This window comes from Mirounga leonina, unplaced genomic scaffold, assembly GCF_011800145.1.
Source record: "Mirounga leonina isolate KUSES-001 unplaced genomic scaffold, KU_Mleo_1.0 Mir_204, whole genome shotgun sequence".
Lineage (NCBI taxonomy): Eukaryota > Metazoa > Chordata > Mammalia > Carnivora > Phocidae > Mirounga > Mirounga leonina.
The window spans coordinates 13,110,648-13,123,372 of NW_023270513.1; the positions used below are offsets into that span (position 1 = coordinate 13,110,648).

The following is a 12,725-nucleotide window of genomic DNA, read 5'->3' on the forward strand; positions in this document are numbered from 1 at the left end:
CTGTACATTTATTGGTAAGATACTTACATGTCAGTCATGACATAATTATGCAGGTGAATCACAGAACAAGCCTTTATAATTTTGGAGCAAATCACTTTCATAATATGAAGATATCTACTCTCCTTTTGAGAAACAGGCCCTAGCCTGCTACTGGGTTTAGTAAAGATAGAACACTTAACGAAAGACCACAAAGTTACCATGCAAAATGAGTTGCCCATAATAAACTGGATGTTATCTGACCCAGGAAACCATAATGTTGAGTGTGCACAGCAGCACTCCATCATCAAATGGAAGTAGTATATACATGATTGGGCCAGAGTAGGCTTTAACAGCACAATTAAGTTACATGAGGAAGTGGCCCAAATGTCCATGATCTCCACTTTTGCTACACAGCATTCTGTATCCCAGCATGCACCTATGACTTCATGGAGAGTCCCTGTTATCAGTTGACAGAGGAAGAAGAAGACTTGGGTCTGGTTTACAAATAATGCTGCATGATATGCAGTCACCACCTGAAAGTGGACAGCTACAGCTCCCCAGGCTCTCTGTAGAACAACCTTAAGGACATTGGTGAAGGGAAATCCTTCCAGGGGGTGAAACTTTTAGCAGTGCATCCACTTGTTCACTTTGCTTGGGAGGAGAAATGGCCAGAGGTATGATTATATAACAATTTATGGGCCATTTCCAATAGTTTAGCTAGATGGTCAGGGATTCAGAAGGAACATGATTGGTTAATTGGTGACAATGAGTTCTGGGGAAGAATAAGGATTTTCTATTTTCCTCCCTCCACAGAACATTTATTTTGACAACCACCCATGGACAAGAGTACTTTATGGAAGTCCAAGAGTCCAGCAGAGAAATCCAAGAACATCATTGAAGTAAAAAACCCAAGGATAGATACATTGAAGAATATAAAAATAGTTTCAAGGTATCCACATTATTTCTCCCATAAGACAAAGCTCAATTTCAAGAGAGACAAACTTGACCTGTGATTTCTCCCACAGGGGAAAGTGAGAGTGTAGTTAGTGAATGCCTGTTTTCCCCAGCCAAGTGAGATACTGCCCAAAAGCTCACTTTTTTCATGCCTCACTTATAATGCTGAGGTGATTGGCAAAGCTGTAGGGCTTGGAGAGTCTGGCAGCATAGTAACCAGGATTCAGAACTCATGAAAGTGACACAGATACTACTAAAGTATTTTGTGGACCTCATCAGGAAGTCTGTCCATGAGCTGCCTATGGGTGCCCTCCCTACTGACTCCTTCAACTGGTGCATGGGCACCCCTGATGCTCCACACACCTCATCATATCCCATTGTCAGGTCCCTGACAGCAAGCGCAAGTTTTTAGAGAGGAATCACAAGCACACACAGGAAGCCAGCTCAACTCAGTGGAATTGGGGAGAAGACATGCAAACTTGAGCATTTTAGGATACTTCCCTCCAGAGAAAACAAATGAGAGCCTCTCAGCACCCAGAGTCACTTTGCAAGATTGAGAGAAAAAATACAATTTTAAGGTTCCCCCAGGAGGAAACAAGATGTGTGGAGTGGTTGCATCCATAGAAGAGGTCTGAAAGATCCTCAGAATGCCTACTGGGCAGACTGATCATGGAAAGGCAAATACCATATGATTAAGATATTTCTCTCCCAAAGCCAGTTAATAAAGACTGGAGTAGGTGACTGCATCTACAAATGTGAAGACAATAATGCAAAACTACAAGAAACACAATCAAGGAAACATGACACCATAAAAGGAACACAATAATTTTTCAGTAACCTAAACCAAAATGGAGATCTATAAATTGCCTGACAAAGAAATCAAAATAACTCTCTTAAAGCAGCCCATGAGCTATAGAAGAACACATATAGACAACTCAATGAGCAGGAAAACAATACATGAACAAAATGAGAAATTTAACAAAGAAAGAGAAAGATGAAAAATATAATAAATGAAATCATACCCCTTGGTATTTATCCAAAGGAGTTGAAAACTTATGTCCACCTAAAAATTTGCACAAGGATGTTCATAAAAATTTTATACAAAATGCCAAAGCGTGGATACAACTACAATGTCTTTCAGAAGGTAAATGGATAAATAAACTGTGGCACATTCAGATATTGGAATATTCATCACTAAAATGAAATGAGCTATCACGCCATGAAAAGACATGGAAGAACCTTAAATTCTTATTAAACGAAAGAAGCCAATCTGAAAAGTCTACATAATGTATATAATTCCAACAATATGACATTCTGGGGAAAGCAAAACCATGAAGAAAATAAGAAGGGCAGTACTTGCAAGGGTCTGGTAGGGTCAGGAAAATGAATAGGTGGGACACAGAAGATTTTTAAGGAAGTGTAAATACACTGTTTAATATCATAATAATGGATATATAGTATTATACATTTGTCCAAACACTTAGAATGTACAACACCAAGAGTGAACTGTAATGTAATCTGTGGATTTGGGGTGTTTATAGTGTGTCAACATATGCTCATCAATTGTAACAAATGTACCATTTTGATGGGGGATGTTGATAATAGGGAGGCTATGCATGTGGGGGGCAGGGAACATATGGGAAATCTGTCCCTCACTATCAATTTTGCCTTGAACTTCAAGTGCTCTAAAAAAACTAAAGTCACAACTAAAACACACACACACACACACACATACACACACACACTAGAGAATGTCAACATCAGACTTGATCAAGCAGAAAAGAGAATCTATGAAGTAAATGACAAGTTATCTGAAAATAAACAATCAGAGGGAAAAAAAGAAAAATTAGAAAGCAAAGAAAGACTATGGGATTTATGGAATATTAGAAAACAAGAATTAATATAAACATTATGGGAATCCCAGAAGTAGAAGAGAGAGAGACAGATGCAGAAATTTTACTGAAAGAAATAAGGGCAGAATACTTTCCAAATATGAGGGGAAATATGAACGTCCCAGTACATGAAGCTCAAAATTCCCCAAAGAGTTTAACATAAAGACTTCACCCAGACACATAACCTAAGTCAAAATCAAAGAAAAAGACAGAATTTTGAAAGTTGCTAAAGACGCTCCTAACATACAAGCTACCTACCATCTGTCACCATACAATGCTATGACAATATCATTGATTATATTCCTCATGGTGTAACTTTTATTCCCATGATTACTTATTCCATACCTGGAAGCTTGTATATCACACTCCACCTCATCCATTTTGCCCATCCCCCATCCCTTCTCTCTGGCAAACATCAGTGTGTTCTCTGTATTTATAAGGCTGCTTCTGCTTTTTGTTTTTTGTTTTGTTTTGTTTTAATTTGCTAGAGAGAGAATGAGAGACAGAGAGCATGAGAGGGAGGAGGGTCAGAGGGAGAAGCAGACTCCCTGCCGAGCAGGGAGCCTGATGTGGGACTCGATTCCGGGACTCCAGGATCATGACCTGAGCCGAAGGCAGTCGCTGAACCAACTGAACCACCCAGGCGCCCTGCTTTTTGTTTTTTATTCTTTTTTTTTTTTTTTTTTTAAGATCATGTGTAAGGGAAACCATATAGTTTTTGTCTTTCTTATTTTTTTTTTAAGATTTTATTATTTATTTGACAGAGAGAGAGAGTACAAGCAAGGGGAACAGCAGAGGGAAAGGGAGAAGCAGGCTCCCTGTTCAGCGGGGAGCTGAGTGGGGCTCAACGTGGGGCTCAATCATGACCTGAGCCGAAGGCAGACACTTAACCAACTGAACCTCCTAGGGTACCCTAGCTTTTGTCTTTCATGGCCACACTTATTTCACTTATATAACACCTCCTAGGTCCATCTATGTTCTTGCAAATGGCAATATCCCATCTGTTCTGTGGCTGTGTAATATTCCACCATGTGTGTGTATCTCACACTTTTTTTTATCTGTTTGTCTATCAGTGGACACTTAGGTTACTTCCATATCTGGGCTCTTGTAAATAATGCTGCAATAAACATAGGGGTACATGTATATTTTTGAATTAGTGTTTTTGTTTTCTTTGTGTAAATACCCAGTAATGGAGTTATTGAATGATACGATATTTCTTTTTTTTCTTTTTCTTTTTTTTTTTTTTTTTTGAGGAACTTTCATACTGTTATCCACAGTGGCTGTCTCCAATTTACATTCTCACCAACAGTGCACTAAGATTCTTTTGTCTTCACATCTTTGCCAACACTTATTTCTTGTCTCTTTGATTTTAGCCATTCTGACAGATGTAAAATAATATCTCATTGTTGTTTTGATTTACATTTACCTGATGATTAGTGATGCTGACCATCTTTTCATGTATCATTTGGCCACCTGAATGTGTTCTTCAGAAAAATGTCTATTGAGATCCTCTGTCCATTTTTTAATTAGATTGTTTATTCTTTTGATGTTAAGTGGTATATGTTATTTATATATTTTGGATACTAACACCTTATCAGATACATGATTTGCAAGTATAATCTCCCATTCACTAGGTTGCCTTTTTCTTTTGTTGATGTTCTTTTTTCACAGTACAAACACTTTTTATTTTGATGTAGTCCCAATAGTTTACTTTTGCTTTTGTTTCCCTTGCTTGAAGAGACGTATCTAGAAAAATGCTGTTGCAGCTGATGTCAAAGAAATAACTGCTTGTGTTCTCTTCTGGTATGTTTTTATGGTTTCAGGTTTCACATTTAGGTCTTTAATTCACTTTGAAGTTATTGTTGTCTATGTTGTAAAAATGTGGTCCAGTTTCATTCTTTTTTAATATAACTCTCCAGTTTTTCCAGCAACATTGGACTATGTGGGTGCAAGATGACAATGGGTGGACTTGTGATGAGTAATTTTATGTGTCAACTTGATTGAGCTATGGGTAACAAGATATCTGGTAAAACATTATTTCTAGGAGTGTCTGTGAGGATGTTTATGGAACCAATGTGTGCTTGAAATGGTAGACTAAAGATTACCTGTACCACTGCCAGTAGGCATCATCTGATCTACTGAGGGCCTGAATAGAACAGAAAGGCAGAAAAAGGGCAAATTTGTTCTCTTTGCTTGAGCTGAGACATCCATCTTTTGCCCTTGGACATCATCAGCACTACTAGTTCTCAACCTTTGGACATAGACTAGGGCTTATCCTATCAGTACCCTCATTCTCAGGCTTTTGGACTTGGAGGGGTATATCACTGGCTTCCACAGTTTTCAAGCCTTCAGATTCATGTTAAAATACACCACTGGCTTTCTTGGTTCTCCAGCTTACAGATGTCAGATCATGGGACTTCTTGACCTTCATAATAATGTGTACCTATTTCTTTTTTTTAATATTTTATTTATTTTTTTGAGAGAGACAGCATGTGAGGGAGTGGGGAAGGAACAGAGGGAGAAAGACAAGCACACTCCTTGCTGAGTGCAGAGTCCACGTAGTGCTTGATCCCATAACCCTGAGATTATGACCTGGACTGAAATCAGGAGTCCCATGCTTAACCAACTGAGCCACCCAGGTGCCCCATGTGTGCCAATTTCTAAATAAGTCATATATAAAAAAATAATATTACATATATATGTACATTTGTATACACTTTTAAGTGTATATGTGTATATATAAGTGTATGTATACACATACACTTATATCCAATGTACTATATATAATATATAGTTATGTTATTATATATGTTATTACATATAGTCTTATTTTTAATATTTTATATATATAAATATATACATTCTATTTTTCTGGAGGATCCTAATTCAGTGTCTTCTTTATATTATGAATATTTACTTCTCATCAGATGCATGATTTCTAAGTATTTGATTTTATTCAGTAGGTTGCCTTTTCACTTTCTTGATTAAAAACATATATGTTAGAGTTCTTTTTTTTTTATCTCCTATTCTATTTCTTCGATCTATATGTCTGTCCTTATTCTTGTGCAACACAGTTTTGGTTACTGTGGACTGTAGTAAGTTTTGAGTTCAGGAATTGGGAGTCTTTATGCTTTTATTTTCTTTTTTTAAAAAAAATTATTTGACAGAGAGAGAAAGAGCACAAGCAGGGGGAGCAACATAGGGAAAGGGAGAAGCAGGCTCCCCACTGAGCAGGGAGCCCCAAATGGGGCTTGATCCCAGGACCCTGGGATCATGACCTGAGCCGAAGGTGGAGGCTTAACTTACCGAGTCACCCAGGTGCCCCATGCTTTGATTTTCTTTTTCAAATTTGGTTATTTGGGGTCCCTTGAAGTCCATATGAATTTTTGGATGATTTTTTTAAAATTTGTGCATAAAATACCATTGGGATTTTGATAGAGATTGCAGTAAACATCTAGATCACTTTGGGTAGTCTTGTCATCACAACAATATCAAGTCTTCCAATCCATGATCAAGGAATGCCTTTCTATTAATTTGTCTTCTTTTATTTCTTCCAGCGATGTTTTGTACTTTCCAGTGTACAAGTTCTTGTCTCCTTGGTTTATTCCTAAGCTATTTTATTCTTTTGAGTTTATTGTAAATGGAACTGTTTCTTAATTTCCATTTTGCATTGTTCATTTTAAGTTTAGAAATGCAGTTGATTTTTAAGTGTTGATTTTGTGTGTTGTCTTTTTGCTAAATTTGTCTTTAACTTTGGCAGTTTTATGGTGGAATCTTTAGGGGTTTATTAATCTCATGTCATTTGTGAACATATCTAATTTTACATCCTTTTATTTTCAAATTTGTATAATTTTTCTTTTTATTGACTAATTTATCTGGGTAGAACATCCAATACTTTGTGGCTAGAAGTGATGGAACTAGGCACCCTTGGTTTGTTACTGGTTTTAGAGGCAGGGTTTTCATCTTTCACCACTGATAATGATATTAGCCATGGGTTTATAATTTTAAGGAAGTTGCTTTCACTTATGGACTGAAATGTCTTCCAAAAATTTGTCTTTTGAGGTCATAACTCCCACTGTATCAGAAAGCTATTCTATTTGTAGATAGGCTCTGTATAAAATTAATCAAATTAAAATGAATTTATTATTGTTGGGCTCATATCCAATATGTTTAGCAGCAGTGATAAAAAAATGAAAAATTTGGAGACAGATAAGCAAACACAGGGAGAATGCTATGAGAAGATGAAGACAGAGAATGTATTCATGCTTCTACAACTCAAGGAATGACAAAAATGCCACCAAAACACCAGGAGCTAGGGAAGAATTATAGAACAGATTCTCCCTCAAAGCTCCCAGAAATAACCAACCCTGATGACACCTTGCTTCTGTATTTCTAGGCTTCATAACTGTGGGAAAATTAATTACTGCTGTAAAGCAACCTAGTTTGTAGTATTTTGTAACATTGGTCTCAGCAAACATACCTCCAATTCTAATTTAATATCTTTAACCATAAATGGTGTTAAATTTTGTCAAATATTCTTTCTGCAACTATTTAGGTGATCATGTGATTTTTTCCCTTCATCCTTTTAATGTGGCATATTACATTTATTTTTATATATTCAACAGTCCTTGCATTTTGTGAATAAACTCCATTTGACCATGGTGTATAATCCTTTTAATATGTCGGTGAATTCAGTTTGCTAGTATTTTATTGAGGAATTTACCATTAATATTGATTAGGGATACTGGTTTGCTTTCCTTGCTGCGTCTTTGTCTGGCCTTGCTATCAAGGTAATGCTGAATTCATAGACTGAATTAGGAGATATTCTCTCCCTTTAATTTTTTTGGAAGAATTTGAGAATGATGTTAATTCTTCTTAAATATTTGGTAGAATTCACCAGTGAAGCTGTCAGGTCCAGGACAAATCTTTGTTGAGCATTTTTTTTTTTTTTAAAGATTTTATTTATTTATTTTGAGAGAGAGAGAACACATGAGAGGGGATAGGGTCAGAGGATGAAGCAGACTCCCTGCGGAGCAGGGAGCCCGATGCGGGACTCGATCCCAGGACTCCAGGATCATGACCTGAGCCGAAGGCAGTCGCTTAACCAACTGAGCCACCCAGGTGCCCTGTTGAGCATTTTTTTTTATTGCTGTTTTAATATACTTACTGTTTATGTCTATTTAACTTCTCTATTTCTTCATGATTCAGTCCTGGTAGCTTGTTTCTAGGACTTTTTCCATTTAGTGTAGCTTATCTTATTTATAGGCATACAATAGCTCATATTTATATAATTCTTTTTTTAAATTGTTTTATTTCAGTTGCAATATAGTTAAAATATGGTGTTATATTATGTCAGGTATAAAATATAGTGGGGCGCCTAGGTGGCTCAGTCATTAAGCATCTGCCTTGGGCTCAGATCATGATCCCAGGCTCCTGGGATCGAGCCCTGCATCAGGTTCCCTACTCGGTGGGAAGCCTGCTTCTCCCTCTCCCACTCCCCCTGCTTGTGTTCCCTCTCTTGCTGTGTCTCTCTGTCAAATAAATAAAAATCTTAAAAAAAAAGAATTTATAAAAAAAATAGTGATTCAACTATTTCATACATCACCCAGTGGTCATCACAATAAGTACACTCTTTAATCCCCATCATCTATATCTTCCAGCATCCCACCCACCTCCCCTCTGGTAACCATCAATTTGTTCTCCAAAATTGAGTCTGTCTCGTGGTTTGTGGCTTTCTCTCTTTTCTTTTTGCTTTGCTCATTTGTTGCTTGCTTTTTTTATTTCTTAAATTCCACATATGAGTGTAATCAGATGCTGTCTTTCTCTGACTCTTATTTCACTTAGGATTATACTCTCTAGCCTCATTCATGTTGTTGTAAATAGCAAGATTTCATTATTTTTATGGCCACATAATACTTCTTCTTTATCCATTCATCTATCAGTGGAAATTTTGGCTGCTTCCATGATTTGGTTATTGTAAATAGTGCTGCAATAAACATAAGAGTACATGTATCCCTTCCAATTAGTGTTTTTATATTTCTTGGGGTAAATAGAAGTGTGATTACTGGATCATAGGGTAGTTCTATTTTTTTAATTTTTTGAGGAACCTACATACTGTCTTCCAGAGTGGCTGCACCAGTTTGTTGTTTCACCAACAACAGTATAAGAGGGTTCCTTATTCTCCATGTTCTAACCATTTCTTATTTTAGCCATTCTGACAGATGTGAAGTGATATCTCATTGTGGTTTTGATTTACATTTACCTGATGATGAGTGATGTTGAGCATCCATTCATGTGTCTGTTATCCATCTGGATGTCTTCTTTGGGGAAATGTCTGTTCATGTCTTCTGCCCATTTTTTAATTGGCTTATTTGTTTTTTAGTGTGTTGATTTTTTTAAGTTTTTTAAAATATATTTTAGGTACTGACCTGTTATTGGGTATGTCATTTGCACATGTTTTCTCCCATTCCATAGGTTGTCTTTCAGTTTTGTTGATTGCTTCCTTTGTTTTGCAGAGCTTTGTATTTTGTTGTTCTCCCAATAGTTTAATCTCTGCTTTTATTTTCCTGGCTTCAGGAGATGTCTAGAAAAATATTGTTATGGCACATGTCAGAGAAATTACTGCTGATACTCTCTTCTAGGATTCTTATGGCTTCAGTTCTCTCAGTTAGGTCTTTAATCCATTTTGAATTTATTTTGTGTATGATGTAAGTAACTGGTCCAGTTTCATTTATTTGCATGTAACTGTTCACTTTTCCTAATACATTTGTTGAATAGACTTTCTTTTTCCCATTGCATGTTCTTGCCTCTTTTGTCAGATATAAATTGAGTCAATATAATTGTAGGTCTATTTCTGGGCTTTCTATCCTTTTCATTGATCTATGTGTCTATTTTTGTGTTGCTACCCTACTATTTTGAATACTACAGCTTCGTAATATAACTTTAAGTCTGGAATTGTGATATTTCCAGTTTTGCTCGCCTTTTTCAAGGTTACTTTGGTTATTGGGATCTTTTGTGATTCCACAGAAATATTAGGATCATTTTTTCTAGTTCTGTGAAAAATGCTCTTGGTATTTTGGTATGGATTGCATTAAATCTGTCAATTACTTTGGATAGTATGGACATTATAACAAAATTTGTTCTTTCAATCCATGAACAGGGAATATTTGTTCCTTTTTTTTTTTTTTTCAGTTGTCTTCAATTTTTTAAATCAATGCTTTATAGAGTATAGGTCTTTTACCTCCTTGGTTAAGTTTATTCTTACCTATTTTTAATATTTTTGGTGCAACTGTAAATGGAATTTCTTAATTTCTCTTTCTGTTGCTTCATTATTAGTGTATAGAAATTCAGTGAATACTGCACATTGGTTTTGTATCCTATAACCATACTGAACTCATTTATCAGTTTTAGTAGTTTTTTTGGTGTTTTTTAGGATTTTCTATATATAGCATTACATCAATTGCAAATGGTGAAAGCTTTACTTCTTCCTTACTAATGTGGATTCCTGTTGTTGTTGTCTGATTGCTGTGGTGAGGACTTCCGGTATTATGTTGAATAAAAGTGGATAGAGTGGATATCCTTGCCTTATTCCTGATCTTAGGGTGAAACTTTCAGTTTTTCACCATTGAGTATGATGTTAGCTCTGGGTTTTCATTTATGAACTTTATTATGTTGAGGTATTTTCCCTCTAAACCTACTTTGTTGAGGTTTTGTTTTTTTTTTTTTTTATCATGGACAAGTGCCATACTTCATCAAATGCTTTTTCTGTATCTATTGAAATGATCATATTGTTTTTATCCTTTCTCTTATCAGTGTGATGTATCACGTTAATTGATTTGTGAATACTGAGCCACCCTTACATCCAGGGAATAAATACCACGTGACTGTGTTGAATATTTTTTAAGTATCTTGTTGGATTCGGTTTGCTAAAATTTTATTGAGGATTGCTACATCTATGTTCATTGGAGATGTTGACATTTAATTTTTTTTTTCATAGTGTCTTTACATAGTTTTGGCAACAGGGTAATGTTAGCCTCATAGAATGAATTTGGAATCTTTCTTTTCCATTTTTGGAGTAGTTTGAGAATAGGTATTAACTCTCCTGTAAATGTTTGCTAGAATTCACCTGTGAAGCCATCTGGCGCCGGATCATTTTTTGTTGTTACTTTTTGATTACTGATTTAATTTCATTGCTGGTAATCAGTTTGTTCAAATTTTTTATTTCTTCCATTTTGGGAGGCTATATGTTTCTAGGAATTTGTCTATTTCTTCTAGGTTATCAAATTTGTTGGCATATAATTTTTCATAATATTTTCTTATAATCCTTTGTATTTCTGTCATTTCAGTTATTTCTCCTCTTTCATTTCTGACTTTAATTATTTGAGTTCTCTCTCTCTCTCTTTCTCTCTCTCCCTTTGATGAATCTCACTAAAGGTTTAAAAATTTTGTTGACTTTTTCAATGAATCAGCTCCTTGTTTCACTGATCTGTTCTATTCTTTTTGTTTTTGTGTTTTAGTTTCTATTTATTTCTGCTTTAATTTTAGGTTGTTTGAGATTTCCCTTGCTTCTTGAGGTAGGCCTTTATTACTCTAATCTTTCCTCTTAGAATAGATTTAAGGCATCCCCAAAATTTGGGTCATTGGGACATTCATTTTTATTGCCTCCATGTATTTTTTAAAATTTCCTCTTTGATTTATTTGTTGACCCATTCAATGTTCAGTAGCATGTTATTTAACTTCCATGTGTTTGCTCTTTCCAGATTTTTTCTTGTGGTTAATTTTTAGTTTCATAACAGTTTGGTTAGAAAAGATGCATGGGATGAGAGGCTACGGATCAATTCACTCAGGAAGAATACCATTTTGCCAAAAGATCTTCAGGAAGTGGCCGATGGAGAAATTGCTGCCCTTCCCCGGGATAGCTGCCCTGTTCGAATCCGAAATCGGTGTGTTATGACGTCCCGTCCACGTGGTGTAAAGCGGCGCTGGAGGCTTAGTCGTATTGTCTTCCGTCACTTAGCAGACCATGGGCAGCTGTTGGGGGTCCAGCAAGCAACATGGTGACCCGCTCCAGAACCTACTGAGCAGGGAAGCCAGTTCTGGCAAGAAGAGGCTTCTCTAATAGACAAAAACCTAGTTTTGTAGGGGTCCAGTATGGGAGTATAGTCTACCTGATGCTGCCTACGGTTAAATTACCTTTTAATTTTAAATTAAGAAATTTGGTGGATGTTTCAGTCAGTGAATTCTGGCTCTCTGTGAATTATCTCTTCTCTTGGACTTAAAAATTAACCATACTGTTTCCATACATACTACAAGGAGTAGAGTAATAAAAAATATTCTGTGAAAATAAAAAAAAAAAGAAAAGAAAAGATGCATGGAACAACTTCAGTCTTTTTGAATTTGTTAAGCCTTGTTTTATGGCCTAATATGTTATCTATTAAGAACAAAGTTACATATGCACTTGGAAATAATGGTATTCTGCTGTTTTAGGATGGAATGTTCTGAAAATATCTGTTAAATCCATTGTTCCAGTATGTTATTCAAAGCCACTGTTACCTTGTTGATTTTCTGTTTGGATGATCTGTCCATCAAGGTAAGTGAGGTCCTAATGTCCCCTACCATTATTTTATTACTATTTTTAAAGGATTTATTTATTTTAGAGAGAAAGATAATGAGAGAGTGGGGTGGGGCTAAGAGGGGAAGATGGAGAGGGAGAGAGAGAATCCCAACCAGACTCCTTGCTGAGCACAGAGCCCAATGTGGGGCTGATCCCATGACCCTGAGATCATGACCTGAGCTGAAATCAGGAGTTGGATGCTTAAGAAACTGAGCCACCCAGGCTCTCCTTGATTACTGTTGATTACTTCTTGTATGTTTGTTATTAACTGATTTAAGTATTTGGGT

At 36.1% G+C, this 12,725-nt stretch overlaps 1 protein-coding gene across 1 annotated transcript; it reads left to right on the forward strand.

Moving 5' to 3' along the window:
• Nucleotides 1-815: 815 nt before the first annotated feature.
• LOC118025912 (28S ribosomal protein S14, mitochondrial-like) lies at nucleotides 816-12,091 on the forward strand. Its single transcript, XM_035028626.1, has 2 exons — nucleotides 816-928; nucleotides 11,621-12,091. The coding sequence occupies exons 1-2, from the start codon at nucleotides 816-818 to the stop codon at nucleotides 11,883-11,885; spliced, it is 378 nt and encodes a 125-aa protein (XP_034884517.1). The 3' UTR covers nucleotides 11,886-12,091.
• Nucleotides 12,092-12,725: the final 634 nt, after the last annotated feature.

Bases quoted from the DNA above. Each gene is read 5' to 3' on its own strand.
- LOC118025912 (XM_035028626.1), top strand. From the start codon at position 816: ATGGACAAGAGTACTTTATGGAAGTCCAAGAGTCCAGCAGAGAAATCC. The intron at 929-11,620 runs GTATCCACATTA...GTTTCATAACAG, and splicing joins AATATAAAAATAGTTTCAAG to TTTGGTTAGAAAAGATGCAT.